This window comes from Lepidochelys kempii, chromosome 3 (genome assembly GCF_965140285.1).
Source record: "Lepidochelys kempii isolate rLepKem1 chromosome 3, rLepKem1.hap1, whole genome shotgun sequence".
In the NCBI taxonomy this organism is placed as follows: domain Eukaryota; kingdom Metazoa; phylum Chordata; order Testudines; family Cheloniidae; genus Lepidochelys; species Lepidochelys kempii.
The window spans coordinates 7,931,154-7,952,250 of record NC_136382.1 but is presented as its reverse complement, the minus strand read 5'-3'; the positions used below and the strand labels follow the sequence as shown (position 1 = coordinate 7,952,250).

General features: G+C 52.8%; 1 protein-coding gene across 5 annotated transcripts in view; it reads right to left on the bottom strand.

Moving 5' to 3' along the window:
• The window catches only part of ZNF395 (zinc finger protein 395), a 54,650-nt gene extending 41,201 nt beyond the window's left edge, over nt 1–13,449 (bottom strand). The window contains exons 1-2 of one of the 5 annotated variants that reach the window (XM_073335605.2): nt 11,558–11,620; nt 1,154–1,247 (exon numbers count right to left, since the gene is read on the bottom strand). Coding sequence is in view for 2 of the 5 variants with exons in the window: in XM_073335602.2 (XP_073191703.1) it covers nt 13,210–13,434 (225 nt within the window). In the remaining 3 variants the exon portion in view is untranslated. The other 4 variants (XM_073335602.2, XM_073335607.2, XM_073335604.2 and 1 more) reach the window with 4 other exon arrangements.
• Between the last annotated feature and the right edge of the window lie 7,648 nt (nt 13,450–21,097).

The window sequence follows — 21,097 nt, the reverse complement described above, 5'->3', positions numbered from 1 at the left end:
ACATCATGTAGAGAACAGCTAGGAAGGCTTCCCACACACAACCTGCAGCCCCCTTGCTGTTACAGACCTGGCCCTCCAAAAGAGACTCTGCCAGTGCACCTCAATGGGGGGCTCCCCTCAATTCCGCAACATCCACTTGCCAGTCCTGGGCACAGGGAAATAGTGGTGCCTAAAGAAACTGACAAGCTCATGATGTGGACAAAAGTCGTCTCTCAGGATATCAAAGATCCACTTTATTCCACAAATAAATTAGTTAGTCTCTAAGGTGCCACAAGTACTCCTTTTCTTTTATTGCTCAAGTAATCCAGATTCCAATTAAGGACTCCAGATGCAGAAGAACTGTGCCCGAATGCGCCACTCCCTCCTTAGCACTATTACCTCATCTCACTCTCGCTTGTGTGTTCCTGGTTTAGGGTTCAAGTTCCCACAGGCAACACTTGGGTTTTTTTAGCCTTTGGTACCTCTACTAACCCACACAGTTAAGGTGGCAGCCAGTCCACCCAGAATACACATGCAGCAGTCTCAAACCACTGGATCAAGAGAACCATGGAAATTGGTGATGGCAAAGTTCACCTGCACACTCTCTGCCAAGGCAGGGCTGTCCCCTCCAGTACCCTGTCCAGTCTAGTTTTAAATGATTTGTGCAATGGGGCTTCCACCCCTTCCTTATGGGGACTATTCCACAGGCCTATGGAGCTTTGCTCTGCAGGCCTGTGTTACAGAGGTCAGACTAGCTGATCACAATGGCCCCTTCTGGCCTTAGAACCCATGAATCTATGGATTCTATAGAAGTTTTGGGATATACGGCCTAAATTTTCCTGACCTAATTTCCAGCCCACTCCTCCTAGTTATATCCCCTTGGTCCGACCTAAGTAAATCCTTGGGTTTTACAGTTACATACCTCTACATTGCCAAAAGACACATACTTAACCCTTTCAGCCTCCCCAGCCCAGTGACCGCTTTTGCTGCTCTTCCCTGAATTCCCATCCATTTGCCAACGTTTTTCTGGCCGGGTGGTGCCCAAAACTGCAGACAGTCCACAAGGTGAGCACCCACCAGACCCGTCAAGAGAGAAACGATCACCTTCAGAAACATCACATTAGGGCTGGCACTTCTGCATCCTTCAGGAATTCCTTTCCTCTCCCTTCCCTACCTGGGAGGAACAGTCGTTTCAGCCAGATGCGTTTTCCAGGGTGGGATTCCTCTCACACGCTCATTGGGTGCTGCCAGTCCAGTAGATTCTCTCCCTGATGATGAATGCAGCATTCAGGCACTGGACTATAATCAATAACTAAATGTGTAGTTCCCTCCTAAAGGCCGTTTCTTCCCTTGATCTCTGGGCAAAACCAGCCACTAACACCAGTGAGCATGCACACATTCCTAGACTTTAAAGCCAGAAGGGATCTGACCTCCTGTATAACATAGGCCAGAGAAGATTCCCTCTGCACTGCAGTAAATATGTATTTTTGGATGTGCACCATGGCCCACAGACCATAATTAAACACCATAATTAAACACAACGCTTGACCCTCAAGTCCCAATGAATTTGACACCTTGGCCAAAACTCTAGTCAGACTAGGACACAAAGTTCCAACTATCCTCCTACACCACTGAAACAGGTGGATTGGTCTTAGCATGCAGAGGGAGAATCAGTGTTCTAATGTAACTGAAGCTTTAAATCCACTGTCAAAAGCTTATTCTTTCACAAAGATTCACACTGTTCACCTTGAAGTCAACAGGCATTTTGGCCACAACCTTCAGCGGGAACATGATCAAACCCTCAAAGAGGGCAATTAAATCTAAACTGTGTCATTACCGCCCCCTCCCTGCAAGGCAATGTTGGCTCAACAATTTAAACTTGTTTAATAATCATAAAAAAAAAGGAGGGGGGGAAATCTAGAACTCAAGAAAAATAAAAGTGCAAAAAAAAATACATTTCTCAGGGTTGTGCCTTTAGGACTTAAGAGAACAGATGATAGGAGGAAAGAAAATAATAAAGGAGAAAGAGTTACACAAAGCTCTGAGATGAAGGAAGAGAGGGAGCATGCTGTAGTGGTCAAAGCACAAGACGGGAATCCAGGAACTCCAAGAATCTAATTCCAGCTCTGACACTGACTTGCTATGTAACCTTGGGAATGTCACGTAGCTTCTCTGTGATGGTGTTCCCTCACCCATAAGCCTTGTGAAATGGGTAAGAGTCCCATTAGGATATCGGTAAAACACGTGGAATGCTGGGTTATTAATGAAGTAGCCATGTCTTACCACTCCACTTTATTTGGTTAAAGCACCATTAGGAGCATTTTTCTTCTCTCTTGGTGACATTAACACATCCACAGTAATTTTTCTTAGGCTTTTTTCTAAAATTATTTCCCCCCCCTTGAAAACAGGCAGTGATGGATTTTCCCTTTTGACTGGTGCATGTAGCAAGTACATAAAGAGAACTTCTCTGTCTGGCTTTTCCTATTCCTTTAGATTTGCATTTTTTCTGTTGTAAAAATATGGGTTTTCCTAAGAGCAAGGAGAATTCATGCCAAGGGAGAACAAACCTTCCAAGTTTACGCATAAAGAACCAAAGAGAGAAAAGACTGTAACATGCACTGTTCAGGGTAAACAGTGTTATAGTAATACTTAGCACTCTTCATCTTCAAAACACATTACAAAGTCACAGTGCCCTATTTTACAGAGGGGGAAACTGAGGCAGAGAGTGGCAAAGTGATTAGACCCAGGACATACAGTGAGTGCGTGCCACAACTAGATTTAGAACACAGGAATCCTGACAACGCTCTCCTCTAGCCCCCCCCCCCCCACACACACACAGTTCTATGCTCTATCCACTAGGCTTTGAGCGCTTGAATGGACTAGAGGAGGGCAGCTGCAAGCAGTCAGATGGAGGTACCGGCACAGGGCCAGCCCTAACTTACAGCAGTGGAGGCTAGGACGTAGGTCTGCTCCACCTACCACACTCCCTCCCGCCCGTGCCCCACCTAGTCTCTCTCTCCTTGCATCAAGCATAGGCAGCAGGGCTGCCTCCATCAGCAGGGAGTTCCCCTGCCCACAGAGAATTCTCCACCGGTTGCTTTCAGGCCACTCTGTGCGGCCTGTGCAAAGTGTCCTCGGCAGACCTGAGGACCCGACCTGAGCTAGCTCTGCTTGAGCTAGTGCACAAAACACAGAAGCGTGGACACTGCAACACAGACAGTGGCTTCCACCCAAGGGGTTTGGCAGGCTTGGACTTGAGTGACTATCCTGAGGTGCCATCTGTTCTGAAATGCCCACACTGCTATATTTAGCACACGAGCTGAAGCAGAGCTAGCGAGAGTCTGTCTGCCCGGGCTGGGAGGCACGCCCCCAGCTCCAGGACAGACGTACCCAAAGAGACTTGCCCAAACTCACACTCTGTAGATTTGAATTCCAAATGAAAACTTTAACCTGCCACCCCACCTCAAGCTTCAGAGAAGCCACTCACAGCTAGGGAGCTGACAAACGTGAAATAAATGCACCACACTATGGTCAGGTCTACACGACAGACTTAGACTGAAAAATCCACCCCCTGAGCGACGTCGTTATACCGAACTAACCCCCCCATGCCGCTGGGCTGCTGTACGGGATGACAAGCCCTAAATGAATATATTACATTAAAGATGAGAAACTGAAGTGGAAAGTAGCTGCCACCTCGTAGGTGCTTCAGGGAAAGGTATTGGAAGTGGTGTTTTTCCATATGACTTTGTACTGAAGCAATGCACCTGCACGCCTCCAGGGGTCGCTATGCTGTTGGACGTGCCAGCTTCCTGATTACAAATAAAACTAAGGTCCTAGCCGCTTTTGGTTTTTTAAGACAGATGGTGCTTTTCCAAAGAGTTTGGGTGTTAAGCCGTGGTGTCCTGACTAAATACCAACTCTAGCACCTATATTCTGATTCCTCTCACTGAAATTCCCCGTGTACTTTCATTTGACTTTAGCATTCTTTTTCATTTCCAGGCCTAAATTGTTGCATGGTGTTGCTGTGTGCTGTTAAATAGCTGTGGAGTTCTCCCCCAGAGATGGCCACATTTCAGTGATGGATATATGTAGTTTATACAGCACTCTTGTAGCCTACATACCATTTCAGTCACACAGAATTTCAGAAAAAAAGGAGCCACAGAGATCACAATTTCAAACTGACCCTGATCCCAAATAATATCTCATTTCAAAACCGAAGTGGAAAGTAGCAGCTATTTAACAGCCATAGTAACACTACAAAAGTGTTTCCAATGGGAAGTGAAGAAGAATATTGACAGGTTTCAGAGTAGCAGCCGTGTTAGTCTGTATCCGCAAAAAGAAAAGGAGGACTGCATCTGATGAAGTGAGCTGTAGCTCACGAAAGCTTATGCTCAAATAAATGTGTTAGTCTCTAAGAAGAATATTGTATCCACTTGAAACCACACAGGGAATATCAGGGAAAGCAGACACAATACAGTTACCAGGACACCATGGCTAGCACCCTACTCTTAAGAAACATGCTATTTATCTTTAAAAATTAAGGTCCTGATTCAACAAAACACATAGGGGCTGGTCTATACTGGAAAATTAGATTGACCCAGCTACGGCACTCAGGGGTGTGATGAATCCATACCCCTGAGTGAGGTAGTTAAGCCGACCCCAGTCCCTGTGTAGACAGCCCCAGGTCGATGGAAGAATTCTTCTTCAGCCAACCTAGCCACCACCTCTGGGGGAGGCGGATTACCTACATTGATGGGAGAACCCCTCCCGTCGGCGTAGGTAGCGTCTGCACTGAGGCACTACAGTAGTACATGTTTCAAGTGCAGACAAGCCCTTAACCACCTCGCTCCCTTGTAGGTGCTCCGAGTGCTTTGCTGGGATTATTCAAGTGCTTAAATGTAAGCATGTGCACCTCAGGGCTTTGCCAAACCAGGTGCTGAAAGCGGTAGGCCCCTTTTCAGCAGAAAGGCGCTCCCAGGGGCACAGCCCCCCCTATGCCAGGTCAGGCCAGGCCTTTAGGAAGAGCCCCACCTTCCGTTTCACTGGCACCATTTCCGGGAGCACCTCTTAGTGGGTGGCAAAGCCTTTACATTTTTACTGCCCCCACCGCTGACACATACCTCTCCCCTCTCTTAACTCAGTCACATGGAAAACCTATACCAAGTTTTTTTTTCTGTTTTTAGGAACTTATGGAGACAAATTTGCTGACTTCTCCCCACCCTTCCTTAAAACCTCAGGGAAATCCCTCAGCATCCGAACTAACTTGCAAATACGTTGACCACACCGGATTGCTACTAGAACAGCAGGGCTCTTGGGAATCACTCTCTCTCCTTATAACTAAGCCACCGTGTTCCCAGACTGGGCACTCATCCACACCAATTTACCATGAAATTTAAAAATAGGACACCAGGGGACTTTTTCAAGGTACAAATGCACATTCCCTGAGGCAGAGGGAAGCTATGTAGCAACAATCCAAATGTGTATTTATCTATCTCGATTTATCGCCTTCGGTTCACAGATCTAACCCCTGAAAAGATTATTCCCCATTCTACAGACAGGGCAGCAGAGGCAGAACGAGGTAAAGAAATTTGCACCAGTTCACACAGCAAGCCTGTGGTAAGGCCTGTCTATCCTGACTCCGTGTTTACCACTAGACCACGCGTCAGCCCATAGCCCACGCCTCCTGCTTTCAATAACTTGCACTCAAATACTGCCAGTGCCAAGAACTCTGTTCAGACAGTGGATTCTGGATTATCAGTGGCATTTTTATTCCATGCTGTTTGAGGGGCTTGACAGTTTAAAGACTTCCCCTTGCACCAGTCCAGCCCTACTCCTCCATACCAAGAAAGGCTGGGATATAATGCCCACTTCAGTATCTCTCCAGAAAGTTTATTTTTTTTCCCCCGATACCTTGTAAATTCTATTCACATGACCCTTCCCTGCAGGTTTTACTGCCGGCCAAGCCCAGTCCTCTCCCACTTTAAAAGGTCCCGCTCATCTCCCCTATGCAAACAAACAACTACTGAAACCAACAGGGCTGCAAGGTTCCTTTAAATTGTGCTAATCTTTCAGTGCAGCACCTGGCTCTGATCCAGAAGAGGGGGTTGGGGTATTTTTGACTTGCAAAAAGAGTTTAAGAGTAGGGAGCTCAGGAACGCCAGAGCCACATCTGCTTTCAGCAGACCCTGCAGGGTGAAACGTGGATCTTCTTTCAACACCATGTCCCATACCGCGTGGCCTGTGATTAGGAAGTGTACATGCTAACACAGCTACTCAGCTGAAAAGAGGACTGCTGAGGGGCTTTAGCTGAACGCTACAGGGTGAGTGGAGACGGGTGAGTGGAGACGGCATTAGGATCCATCGCTGTGAAGTCCGCTGAGAGCCACACCCCACTTAGAAGAACAAGGGGGAAACCCCTGTGAAAACTTCCGATGGCAGCTGAGCTGAAATGCTAGGAAACAAGAACCCTTCTGAGAGAGAAGCTGTCCAGATTTGTGCTGGAGAGTCATAAACACGGCTCCAAAAAAAGGGAGGCTAAACAACCTACAGCAATGGCATTTGAAAGACGCTACCTCTTACATACAGCAACTGCAGTTTACCAAGGCTGGGGTCATTATACCCATATTCCAGATGAAAAAACAGAGGCATATAATTTCTCTCTGACCTGCCCACAGCTACAAAGCAAGCTCTGATGGCAGAGCTAGGAACACAGGGTCTTCTGCTTAGACGCCCACCACTTAGACTCTGACCCGTATGAACACTGCCGACTAATGCACACAGTGCCTATCAGTTGCTAGCAACCACACTTCACACAGGTGAGAACCAGCAGAGATCCAGAATTATTTCTTGAACACTGAGCATACACTTTGGAGGCAATTGTCAACGTTCGGCTTTAAACAAGCAGTGGGGAAGACATCCGTCCATCTTCAGCCTTTCCACATTGGAGTCATATACTAATAAATAACAGCAATGCTTCGGTGCTTAACTGGGGTCTGAAAACTCTTTACAGAGAAGGTGAAGTATCATTCACTCAATTTTACAAATGGGGAAACTGAGGCACAGAGGTGAAACACTTTACTCAAATTCACACAACAAATCCACAGCAGAGAGCGGACTAGAACCCTAGTTCCACATTCTAATCACTAATGCTCCCCAGTCAGAACACCCAAATGTAGCAGGAAAGTAATTCTGCTATTAGCATTTGCATCGCAGAAGTGACTAGAAGCCCCTCCTGTACGGGGCGAGGTACTGTACAAGCACATTACAGAGCCATGGTCCCTGCCCCGGAGAGCTCACAATCTAAACTGCTGCCTACTTTCTTAAAAACAGAAGTTTGTAGGTTTCATCATCTTGGAAATATCAATTAGCACACGCTAAAGCCAAGCTCACATAACACAGTATCCTACTGCACTGAAGTCAATGGAACTACTCATGGTGTAAAACGTTACTCAACATGAATAAGGGTGTCAAAAGTGAAATGGTACTGTGACCGACTGAAAAACGTATATAACTTCTGCCTCCTCAATTCCACTAACTCACATGTATACAGTGCCTTTCTTCCAGAAGGATCAGAAAACACTTTACAGACTATGGCCCCAATCCTGCAATCTGTTGCATGTGTCGTGGATGCCTGCCCAGACCCAGTTGCAAGATTTGGGTCCTATATTCAAAACCTGCTTCAACCAACACTGAAGTGCAACCACCACTGAGATGGAACATGGCTGCTATTTATAATTATGATAGATGATATATATGATAATTTAGGACAGGAAGTGAAAAATTGCATCACCTATTAAAACTGCATGGGGAAAGTTTAAGAAAGAAAACTAAGTGGCAAATCAAAATTTGGCCAGGACCCCCACTCCTGCAGAAAATGCCCAGGAGTTCCTTAATTACAAGTGGGTAAGACTCAATTTCACAGCATAAATCTGGCCTTTACTTATTCTTATTAAATGCATTTATTAGTGAGAATAACAGCCGGCCTCTCTATATATGTGGGAGGCAGTGTGGTCAAGTGGGCAGTGCAGTGGACCGGGTTTAACTCCTGGCTTGCTGTCTGGCCTAGAGCAAGTTCACCTTCACCTATCTGTGCTTCAGCGTTCCCATCCTTAACATTACAAAAATGATATTCCCCTTCCCTTGTAAAGAACTCTGAACGTGACGGATAAAAAGCGTTATACACCACTCAGACATTACCGACTCCAACAGGGGCAGAACTGGGCTGTTGGCTTGGAATATTTCAAATCTTTAGAATCAAAGGTTCAAATCCCAGCTGAGACAATTCACCCCTTCATCCTTCTAAGGCACATAAATTCAATTCCCTCTACTTTACTGAACAAGGATCTGCCAGATGAGACTTTAAAAACCCAGCTCCAGCCTGCTCTTCATGGACACTGAAGATCCCATGGTGTTTTAGCAAAAGAAGAAGCACTTTGCTCCAGCACCCTTTCCCAAAATTTCCCTTTCATTCTGCTATGTTGCCTGCTGCCCTCCGTCTCAGAGGTGGCTGCATTTTAGCCATGCGGCCTGTATTCATTCATGGTCTTTGAAATGCTGTTGGGATCCTTCTGATTAGAAACACTTTTTACTGTCCCAGCTTGGAGGATGCCAGAGAGCCCTGTTAAAACTGGGGCTAAGCTGACGACAACTATGACAAGTTTCATCTCCACCCATCTCTCTCTCATGCACTGAAGTTACAGAAAACTTCAGACTTGCCATTTCGTACTCCGCTGCATTTTTCCGAAGGCCTTAATTTAGGGTGGGTAGGGGTCTCTGGCCCTCCCATTGGGGCTTGGACGAAAGCCTGAGTGTGTGTGTGTGGGGGGGGGTCTTGCCCATTTCACTCCAGTGTGAATGTCTGTGTTGCTGCTGAGTTCAAGAAGGAGATAAGGATTTTGAGGAGAGAGAATTTTTAATTGGGCAGTAAACATATATAAACACTCATACACCTACCTACACATTCACCAGGCTGTCCCTAAAACAGCAGCAGCCCCACCACCCTAAGAAAGCCCCTCAACCAACACCAGCCATCTGCTAGCATTTGAGAAAGATAGCCGGCTCTAAGGGGTTAAAGTAACAGAGTCTGGGAAGGAAAAGGTGGAGATTTGCTACTTTCTCAAAACCAAGCCTACAGCTGGCAAACTCCCATCTGATACCCTCAGCACATGACTGCAAAGGGACAGGTATGAGTCTACAGGAGGGGCTGTGGCATGCTTGCAAAAGGGCAAGGATGGGAACACGAGGGGCACGCAAAGCGGCACGGGGGGGGGCTGTAAGGCGGATTGTGGAATGCATGCAATGGGGCAGTGCAAGAGTGTGGCAATCATTCAGGAGAGAGGAGAGCAACACAAGGGGGTGTGGCATGCCTGCAAACTGGCCGACAGAAAAATATGAGAGAAGGAGCGGCCTGCACGCCAGGGGACTGGGGAGCACTGGGGAAAACGCTGAAGTGCACGCAAAAGCGGGCAGTGGGGTACAAGGAATTGACGTGCAAGCCGATGAGCTGGAAGGGGTCTGGAAGGCATACAAAGAGTCATGGACAAGCACAAAATGCATGCAAAGGGCAGAGACAATGGTGTGGCATGCATTGTAAAGCTCCAGGAACAGAGGTGCTGCAGGAGGGTAGTGTGCGTGTGTGCACGAGGGCAGGAGTGTGGCAGAAGGGGGAGGCGTGGCGTGTGTGCACAGGGCCCAGGAGTGTAGCAGAATGGCGGGGGCATGGCATGTGCGCACCAGGCCAGGAGTGTAGCAGAGTGGGGGGGGGGGGGGTGGCATGCGTGCATAAAACGGGGCAATAGTGTAGCCAGGAGGGGGCGTGGCACCCATGTAATGAGCAACAGTACAGCCAAGAGGGGGCGTGGCACGCATAAAACAGGGCAAGAAGTGCAGCCAGGAGGAGGCGCCCGGAGCAGGAGTGCAACAGGGAGGGGGCAGGGCCCTGGGACAGGTGTGCAATAGGAAGCAGCATGCTGTACGTGAGGGAAGAGGTGCCAGAGGAGGCCTGGCATGTGTGCAGAAGAACAGGGAATGGGTGCATGCACAGAGGACTGAGGAGTTAACAAGCAGGGGGACACTGGGATGACATGCAGCGGGCACTGGGGAAGCATAGGGGTTATGTGCAGAGGGAAATGGGGGGATACTCAGAAGTAACAGGTGAGTTTCCAAGGATTTCCACAGTGGGAAATGGAGATGGGCCCAGAAGAGGAATAGGAATACCTGGACAGTGCTAGGTGCAGGAGGAAATGGGGTGATGCACAGGGGGACAGAGAGGTGCCATGGAGGGAGCTGGGGGTGAATGCAGAGGGGAAGAAGGGTGCATGAGGGAATGGAACTACAGGGTATGTTGCACACAGAGGTAACGGGGTGCACAAGGGAATGGGGACAAATGGGACAGCTCCACGTGGGGGGAATTGGAGTGCAGTAGGCAGATGTATAGGAAGGGAAACAGAGGGTGTAGAGCAGGTTGAGGGCAAAGGGGCTAAGGGTGCATGGAGAGGCTGGACACAGATAGGAACAGAAGGTGCATGGGGAAGCTGACATGGGGGGTGCACGGCGCGGTGGCACCCAGCGAGGGAATATGGAAACAGGGACTAAAAGGGGAGGTTGCATGCAGGGAGGAATAAGGTTGTACATGGCGGGGTGCAAGCAGCGGGGGAGCATGGGGCGGGTGCATGCAGCAGGGGACTATGGGAATAAGGGTAAAGAGGCCACTACATGCAGCGCAGAATGGGGGGTGCAGGGGACGGTTGTGTGGCGGGACAATATAGGAACAGGGGGTGCGCGGGGCTGCTGCATGCGGCACGGGGGCACAAGGGGAGCAGGGCACTGCTGTATGGGGGGGAGACAGCGGGATACACGGCGCGGCTGCACGCGACAGAGGATGCACAGGGCGGGGGGAACGGGGGGATGCACGGGGAACGCGGGGTGCACGGGGCGGGGGGAACGGGGGGGCGGGGGGTGCACGGGGAACGGGGGGGCGGGGGGTGCACGCGGCGGGGAGGACGGGGGAGTGCACGGGGAACGCGGGGTGCACGGGGCAGGGGGAACGGGGGGCGCACGGGGAGGGCGGGAGGAACGGGGGGCGCACGGGGAGGGCGGGGCGCACGCGGCGGGGAGGACGGGGGGCGCACGGGGAGGGCGGGGTGCACGGGGAGGGCGGGGTGCACGGGGGGCGCACGGGGAGGGCGGGGTGCACGGGGCGGGAGGAACGGGGGGCGCACGGGGAACGGGGGGCGCACGGGGGGGTGCGGGGGGCGGGGAGGACGGGGGGCGCACGGGGAACGCGGGGTGCACGGGGCGGGAGGAACGGGGGGCGCACGGGGAACGCGGGGTGCACGGGGCGGGAGGAACGGGGGGTGCACGGGGCGGCCTGTTGCAGCCCCAGCGCCCGCGCACCCCGGCCGGTGCCCTGCAGCCCGCGCCGCCGAGCCCGCGCCTCCTTCTCTCCGCCTTGCTCCCTTCCCCCGCCTTCTGCGGGCAGCGGGCCCCCCGCGCCCCCGGGGGGCGGCTCCCCGCAGTGCCCCGGGCCGGGCCCGACCCGGCCCCCCTGCCCGGCCGCGCGGCGCGGCGCGGCACTTACCTCCCGCTCCGCTCGCTTCGCTCGCTCCCTCCCGAGCTCGGCTTGTTTTGAAATTAACCTTCCCCTTCCCCCTCCCCGAGTCCCCGGCACAGGCTGCCTCACGTACGCGGCTGCAGGCAGCCCCCGGCCTGGAGTCCCGGCCGGGAAGGGACTGCGGGGGACTCCACTGGGTAACACCCCGGGACAGCGGTAGGCAGAGAACAGCTACAACGGCGGGGCCGGGGACGCAGCGGGAGCTACCTCGACCTAGACAGACACCCGTCCTAACAGCGAGACGCTCAGCTGCCGGCAAACACGGACACGTGCGAACACACGCCAGGCTTGGTCCGTGCAGACAGAGGCATACAGCTAAGTCGATACACAGGGCCGGATCGTCGGAGGTGCTGACGATCTATCTTTAGTTTGCATTTGATTCCTTTGGAATTGTAGGTGCTCAGCACCTCTGAAGATCAAGATCGCGGCCCGGGAAGGCACGTATACATACAGCCCCATACACATGACTCCATGGGTCCCCCTCAAGGCCCGGTACAGCAGGCATAGGTACACACACGGTGCATATACGTGGCTGGATGCCATCACACATATATGCAGCCTCATCTGTGTGTGTGTGTGCCTGCACACATATATAATTTGCCGCACAATGTAATCAACTGTGTTCATGTTTTATTGGCGTGGCACGCTATACCAGTGTAGACCGCCGCTAGGTAGCCACAGAAAGAGGCACAAGGGTGCACCCCAAGACAAGCATGGTCTCTTGCAGGCAGGAGCAGCCAAACCCCAAGGATCTTCCTTGCAAAGAAAAACAAAGTCGTTGTTGCACCCTTATTCCCAGAGGTGCTGGAAGGAGGGGTGCTGGGGACGCAGCAGCACCCCTGTCTTGAAGTGGTTTCCATCATATGCAGGGGTTTACAGTTTGGTTCAATGGCTCTGGGCACCCCCACTCTACACATTGTTCCAGCACCCCTGCCTATTCCCCATAATAAGAAAAGGAGGACTCGTGGCACCTTAGAGACGAACCAATTTATTTGAGCATGAGCTTTAGTGAGCTACAGCTCACTCCATCGGATGAAGTGAGCTGTAACTCAGGAAAGCTCATGCTCAAATAAATTGGTTCGTCTCTAAGGTGGCACAAGTCCTCCTTTTCTTTTTGAGAATACAGACTAACAGGGCTGCTCCTCTGTTCCCCATAATGGTTACTCTCAAATACCCTGGACACCGCTCAAGCCACTTTGCTGGTCGCCTCTTTCTAGAGGAGAAGGAGGCCAGGAAAATTCATCCTCCCACCTCCCTTCCAAGCGATCCCCTGATCCAGGCCAGGGCTGGCTGGAGTGCAGCCCCGGGGGGCCAAACACAGTCTGGGGAGACAGAGTTATACCTCATGGGCCTCCCTCTTTCAACCTCCACTGAGACCAGGGGTATCGGGAGTTGGCGAGGGATGCACAGATGCTGAGACCCGTGGCCTGTACGGTGGGACCAGCAGCGGGGACCAGTTGTCTCCGTGGGCCACCCCTGCATCCAAGAGGGGGGCATGTGATGCAGCCCCTGGTGCCCTTCCCTCAGGGCAGATGCAGCTCTGGGTTTAGCAGCCCCTCTAACGCTGGACAAGGGCAACTTGGGAGCCCCTTGGGCATCCTCCCTTCTTCCACGGTTACCTGCCGCCTCGCCTCCACTGCGCCGCATGCTTTACCTTGGTCTGCGCCCTCCAGGAACGGCCCCGGGGCCCATCCCTCGGGCGGCCGGCCCGGGAGGCAGCGCGACGCCGCACACGTGCTCCCAGCGCCGGGATTTGCCTCTTGCCCGCTGCCGGCCGGGTTAAAGCGCTTCGGGAAGGTCTGGTGTAAACAAGCTGCCCACATGCTCAGCCCCTTCCCGCGCATTGGCTGCCCGGCTCCCTTTAAATACACGCCCCCACCGGAGCCTGCAGAAAATAAACAGTGCGGGGCTGGGGCGAGCTTGCCGCGGCTTCCCCCCGGGCTCCTCCCTTGCGAGTCCTGCACCAGTCCCGCTGTGGCCTGACACCCAAGCCGGGACAGCCAGGGCTTTTGGGGGTTGCGCACGCTGCGGAATGGCAGCTGCCCCCCGGTTCCTGCATCCAGTAGCCTGAAATCACCCAGCCGCTCCATTTCTGCTGCTCACTGGGGGCGGGAGGGACAGATAGCCGCTCTGTGCCCGCTTCACCCCCACCCACTCCTCTCCTCTCCTCTCCCAGCAGCAGGGAGATTAAAGGAGGGGGGGTCACCCCCTTAGTGATTCCTCCCCCCCCCACACACACACACAGAGTGGCTGGCAGGGAACCAAGGCACACTTCACTGTCCAACTTCTCCCTCCCCCCGGAATTCGGTGACCGAATTAGAGAGGGAGGAAGGTCCTTGCTAGATTTCGCCACACCCGCCCTGGGGAGCTGAACCAGCTCAAGGCCCACTTTGCACCCCAACGTGCAGCCCAGCAGCTCCTAAGCCACCCTTGTTGGCTCCCCCCTAGACCCCTGGCCGGGTCTCCGTCTCTCTTGCACACGCATGGGATGGGCATGATGCAAAGCCCCATGTGGCTCGAAAACGTGCAGGACTATCACTGTTTACCCAAACGCTTCTGGCTCCCAAGGGTGGGGGAGGCGGGGAAGGCGTGGCGTTTGGCAGCACGCTTGACATTTTTTGTTGCTTCCTATGCTGTATTGGCTGGAATGTCTCTCTCTCTCTCTCTCTTTTTTTTTTAAAGCGAGAATGTCCAGATTTTGCTTAACCAAGGGGGACAGGTTGGCAGCCTGTAAATGCTGAAGACAGCACCTAATTAACATAAAATGAGTAGGTAACTCTCATCTTTAACACATGGGCAGCCTGCCGACACATTCACAGATCCCAGCGTGCTAGGGTCTGTCTGGGACCAAGATAGAATACAAACATTATATGCTGGAGTTCAGACCCTCTACTGGCTCCAAACCGCTTGGATCAAGATGAGGTTTGGCATGCTGAAATCCACACCCATTTAGCCTTATGCTACTCCAAATCAATATAGAGGAAGGCATGCTGGGGACTGTAGTCTGCCACAGATTGGCCTGCTCCATTAATGAGAAAGGAGACATGGAATGCATTTAAGATCTCTGTGGCCACTCTGTGGGCCACTCTGTAATTTAACTGCCTTCTGTTATAGGACTTTTTCTATCCCATTTCTGACCCTTCTCAAATCCATTGATAAGGGTTTCTGTTTGTAATTTCAGATCTTTCCCTGTCACAGGATCCTGGATACTAGAGGCTTTTTTGTTACATCTTGAAGGCAATTTGAATTTAATGGGACAAACTCATCCACTTAGATAACTCCCTTAATTTCAATCAGACAGTAAAGATGACTTTGTGGTTCAGGCACTGGATTGGGGCTCTGGAGAGCTGGTTCAATTGCCAGACTCACAATGTGACCTTTTGCAAATCCTATAGACCTTGCTTATGCCAGAAAAGTTGTACTAGTCTGACTAAATCAATTTAGCTTGTTTTGGTAGAATTAAGTGAGGGTTAAACTTAGATTTCCTAGACATATGCTTAAACTTCTGTAAGGCATTTGACTTGGTACTGCACAACAGTTTGATTAAAAAACTAGAATGATATAAAATTAATATGGCACACATTAAATGGATTAAAAACTGGCTGATAATGTACAAAATGTAACTGTACATAAAGAATCAAAATAAGCAGGAGTGTTTCTAGTAGGGTCAGTTCTTCACCTTCCGCTAGTTAACATTTTTATCAATGGAAGAAAACAAAATCATCACTGATAAAGTTTGCACACAACACAAAAATTGGGGGAGAGGTAAACAGCAAGAGGACAGGTCACTGGTACAGCGTGATCTGGATCACTTGGTAAGCTGGGCGCAAGCAAACAATATGTTTTAATACGGGTAGATGTATACAACTAGGACCAAAGAATGTAGGTCACACTTACACAATGGAGGACTCTATCCTGGGAAGCAGTGACTCTGAAAAAGATTTGTGGGTTGTGGTGGATAATCAGCAGAATATGGGCTCCCAGTGCAACACTGTGGCCAAAAGGGCTAATCCGATCCTGAGATGCATAATCAAGGGACTCTTGAACTGGAGTAAAGAAGTTGTTTTACTTCTGTCTTTGGCCTGCTGCAACCGTTACTGGAATATTGTGTCTAGTTCTGATGTCCACAATTCAAGGATGTTGATAATTGGGGATTGTTCAGAGAAGAGCCATGAGAATGATTAAAGGATTAGAAAAACTCATCTTACAATGACAGACTAAAGGAGCTCAATCTATTTAGTTTAACAAAGAGAAGATTATGGGGTGAATTAATTACAGTTTAAACATACCTACACGGGGAACAAATATTTGATAATGGGCTTTTCAATCTTTCTCTTCAATCTAGCAGAGAAAGGGACAACACGATCCAATGTCTGGAAGCTGAAGCTAGACAAATTCAGTCTGTAAATAAAGCATCAATTTTTAATAGTGAGGGTAATTAACCACTGGAACAATTTACACCAAGAATTGTGGTGGGTTCTCCATCCTGGAAAAAACTGGATGTTTCTCTAAAAGATCAGAATTATTTAGGGAAAGTTCTCTAGCCTGTGTCAAACTAGATGATCATCGTGGTCCCTTTTGGCCTTGGAATCAAAGAAAAACCAGTTTAAGTGCTTCTATATTAGGGGTTTGCACCAGTTTAATTTAGTCAAACCAATGCAATTTTTCTAGTACAGACAAGGCCTTAATCTCTGCCTTAGTTTCCCTTCTGTCCAATGGTGAGAACACTTGCTTTTTCTAACCTTTGTCTACTCTATTTAGATTGTAAGATCTTCATAGCAGAGGTTGTTTTTTACTATGTGTACGTATAGCATCTAGCACCAGAGAGTGCTGGGTCCCAAGCCACCATTGTAATAAAAAGAGTAAATAATAACAAATACTCCTGGGACTAAATTGGCCCAATTGTGCATGAGATTATTCAATACCAGAGATAAAGTGGGGCTGAAGCAATCTGTCTGGATGCAGGGAAAAGAGGATGGGTTTTTCTGAGAATAAGTTAAGATCCTTGTTCCCCTGTTAATAACAAAAATAAATAATAAATCACACACATGCATATGTTATTTGAAGAGGGGCAAGTCACGTGAACAAAGATTCCTAATCCAAGACTTTATTACTGGGATGTTACATCTAAGGATATCCTAACATCAGACCCACCAAGCCTCGTGCCTGGGAAGGCAGGAACTTCTCATTCAGGGTAATTTATCCTTTTTATGATTACTTTCATTACAATAGCCTCTAGAGGCCACAGTCAGGATCAGGGCCACATCATGTCAGACACTTTGCAAACGCATATAATGAAAAGAACGTCCCTGCCCTAAAGAATGTACAGTCTGGGTGTCAATGAGATACCTTCATTCACATTGAATAGTACCTTATACCATAAGTAGTCCCATTGCAGTCAGGGTAATACTCCAGGCCTGTTTTAACTAACACATTTTTAAACTTGAGTGTAGTCAGGGAAGTTTTTTTTGTCCAAAGTGACCTAGGTGCCCACATCCCATTTTCAAAGAAGTGACAGGCTCTTAAGAGCCTAAGTCCCACTGACTTTCAGTGAAAAAAGTTCTTAAGCACCTCTGTCACTTCTGAAAATGGGACCAGAGTGCTTTTAAAAAATGGTTTCAGAGTAAAAGCCGTGTTAGTCTGTATTCGCAAAAGAAAAGGAGTACTTGTGGCACCTTAGAGACTAACCAATTTATTTGAGCATAAGCTTTCGTGAGCTACAGCTCACTTCATCGGATGCTGAGCTGTAGCACACGAAAGCTTATGCTCAAATAAATTGGTTAGTCTCTAAGGTGCCACAAGTCCTCCTTTTCTTCTTTTAAAAAATGTGGCTAAGGTTCAAGTGAAGACATGGTGCTTAGGAGGAGAGCCAAAGTTTCAGCTCGACCAGCTAACATATTTCAATACAACCCGCCCTGTCTATTCTAGGTGTTAGCTAACACTTCAAAATACCTGCGTTATAAGCGAGTGGACAGAATGAGTGAGAAAGGGCGCCATAGCATTTCTAGCTAACATCTCTCCCTCCAACAAGGAAGGGGTTTCTACCCAGTATGTGCATGTCAATCAGTCACCCTCTCCTCCTCCAGGGCAGTTCAGCACCTATTCCCTGGTGTGGGTACAGGGCCATTTGGAGGTGTATGCAGCTCTCATACCTCCCAATTCCTACAGGGAAGGCAACTCCAATCCCTTCCCCCATCCAGTTCCTACAGGGAAGGTGGCTCCATTTCCCCCCAGCTCAGTTCCTATGGGGAAGGTGGCTCCCATACACCCACCTTCACTAGTTCCTACAGGAAAGGTAGCTCCAGACACCCCAGTTCCTACAGAGAAGACAGCTTTAGTCATCCCCCCCAGCCCAATTCCTACAGGGAAGGTGGCTCTAGTTCCCACGCCACACCCAGTTCCTATGGGAAAGATGGCTCTTGTAAACTCTCCCCCCCCCCCACCCATTTCTATGGGGAAGGCAGCTCCAGTCCCTCCCCCAGTTCCTAGGGGAAAGCGGCTCTAGTTCCGCCCCCACCCACAGTTCCTAGGGGGAAAGCGGCTCTAGTTCCGCCCCCCCCCCGCAGTTCCTAGGGGAAAGCGGCTCTAGTTCCGCCCCCACCCCGCAGTTCCCATGGGGGAAAGCGGCTCTAGTTCCGCCCCCCCCCGCAGTTCCTAGGGGGAAAGCGGCTCTAGTTCCGCCCCCCCCCCGCAGTTCCTAGGGGGAAAGCGGCTCTAGTTCCGCCCCCCCCCGCAGTTCCTAGGGGGAAAGCGGCTCTAGTTCCGCCCCCCCCCCGCAGTTCCTAGGGGGAAAGCGGCTCTAGTTCCGCCCCCCCCGCAGTTCCTAGGGGGAAAGCGGCTCTAGTTCCGCCCCCACCCCGCAGTTCCTAGGGGGAAAGCGGCTCTAGTTCCGCCCCCCCCGCAGTTCCTAGGGGGAAAGCGGCTCTAGTTCCGCCCCCCCCCCGCAGTTCCCATGGGGGAAAGCGGCTCTAGTTCCGGCCCCCCCCCGCAGTTCCCATGGGGAAAGCGGCTCTAGTTCCGGCCCCCCCCCGCAGTTCCCATGGGGGAAAGCGGCTCTAGTTCCGCCCCCCCCCGCAGTTCCCATGGGGGAAAGCGGCTCTAGTTCCGCCCCCCCCCCCGCAGTTCCCATGGGGGAAAGCGGCTCTAGTTCCGCCCCCCCCCCGCAGTTCCTAGGGGGAAAGCGGCTCTAGTTCCGCCCCCCCCGCAGTTCCTAGGGGAAAGCGGCTCTAGTTCCGCCCCCCCCCCGCAGTTCCTAGGGGGAAAGCGGCTCTAGTTCCGCCCCCACCCCGCAGTTCCTAGGGGGAAAGCGGCTCTAGTTCCGGCCCCCCCCCCGCAGTTCCCATGGGGGAAAGCGGCTCTAGTTCCGCCCCCCCCCGCAGTTCCCATGGGGGAAAGCGGCTCTAGTTCCGCCCCCCCCCGCAGTTCCTAGGGGGAAAGCGGCTCTAGTTCCGCCCCCCCCCCCGCAGTTCCCATGGGGGAAAGCGGCTCTAGTTCCGCCCCCCCCCCGCAGTTCCCATGGGGGAAAGCGGCTCTAGTTCCGCCCCCCCCCGCAGTTCCTAGGGGGAAAGCGGCTCTAGTTCCGCCCCCCCCGCAGTTCCTAGGGGGAAAGCGGCTCTAGTTCCGCCCCCACCCCGCAGTTCCCATGGGGGAAAGCGGCTCTAGTTCCGGCCCCCCCCCGCAGTTCCCATGGGGGAAAGCGGCTCTAGTTCCGCCCCCCCCCCGCAGTTCCCATGGGGGAAAGCGGCTCTAGTTCCGCCCCCCCCCGCAGTTCCTAGGGGGAAAGCGGCTCTAGTTCCGCCCCCCCCCCGCAGTTCCTAGGGGGAAAGCGGCTCTAGTTCCGCCCCCCCCCCGTTCCCATGGGGATGGCGGCTCCAGGCAACTCCCATACCGCCCCCCCCCCGAGTGGCGCCATCCCCCAAACCCCAGCCACGGTCAGGCGCTGCTGAGCCCCCCGCGCCGCTGGGGCGGCTCCCCCAAACCGCTCCTCCCCCCGCTGGGCTGCCTACGTGCAGATCCCCACGTGGCAGCAGAACCGCTCTCCTCGTCTTGCCGCCCGAGCACAGCCGCGCGGCACGTTCGCGCCAGGCAAGGGCGGGTGGGCACTGGGGAGCGGGCGGCCAATCAGAGCCCGGAGCGGCAACTGGAGGGGGGGGGTAAAGGGGGGACAGAAGCAGCCAATCGGAGCCCGGGACAAGGAAAAGGGAAAACAGGGAACAGCCAATCAGAGCCCCGGAGCGGTATGGCCCCGCCCGCCGCCCCCTTTGGTAGCCGCGCGCGGCCGGCTTCCGACTCCGAGCGCCGACTCCCAGGGGGCGGGGCGCCCCTGCCGGGGGTTCCGCGCGGTGCGGCCGCTTATTGCCCCGCCCTCCGACTCTGCAGGGCGTGGGCCCCTCCCCCCACAGCGCCCGCCCCCCCCCCAAGGGGCACGGCCGCCCTGACGCCGCGGGGCGTGGGCCCCTCCCCCCACATCATGACTCCCCCTTGACACTGTAGGGCATGGGCTCCCGGCCCCCCCAGCAGGCGCCAAGGGGCATGGACCCCACCACACTGCAGGGCGTGGGCCCCTCCCCCCACAGCGCCCCCCCCCCAAGGGGCACGGCCGCCCTGACGCCGCGGGGCGTGGGCCCCTCCCCCCACATCATGACTCCCCCTTGACACTGTAGGGCATGGGCTCCCGGCCCCCCCAGCAGGCGCCAAGGGGCATGGACCCCACCACACTGCAGGGCGTGGGCCCCTCCCCCCACAGCGCCCCCCCCCCCAAGGGGCACGGCCGCCCTGACGCCGCGGGGCGTGGGCCCCTCCCCCCACATCATGACTCCCCCTTGACACTGTAGGGCATGGGCTCCCGGCCCCCCCAGCAGGCGCCAAGGGGCATGGACCCCACCACACTGCAGGGCGTAGGCCCCTTCCCCTGTAGCACCCCTAAGGGGCATGAACCCACCCTTTGACCCAGCAAAGCATGGGTGACTTCCCTCCACAACCACGCTCCCCTGAGGGGCATGAACCCCTTGGGGACACTGCAGGGCTTGGTCCACCTTCCCCCTCTCCCCCCCACAGCACGGTCTCCATGGGGAACATAAGCCCCCTCCCTCCCCCATATGTTTCCCCCCCCCACCACCACCACCGACAGTGCAGGGCATAAGCCTGCTCCCCTCCACACATAGCACTCCCACCATGAAGGATGTGACACTCCCCCACGCCCCAGACCCTGCAAGGCACAAGCCCCCTGCTTCCTCTCGCAGCAGCCCCAGTGTGAGGGGCACGACCCCCACACCCTGAGTGGCACTGCAGGGTGAAAACTTCCCCTCTTCAATGCCCCTCGGTGAGGGGCACGCACGCTGGAAGGGCAGAGTGTCAGGTTGCAACATGGCTTGAAAACGTGAAAAACACTGGCACAGTGTGTGGCCAACTGTTGAAATTTGGACAATCCTGCAGAATTCAGGAAGGGCAGCAACCCTTCTAGTCGGCCTCAAACTAGCCCTGGGGGACAACTCTGAGATAGCGCGT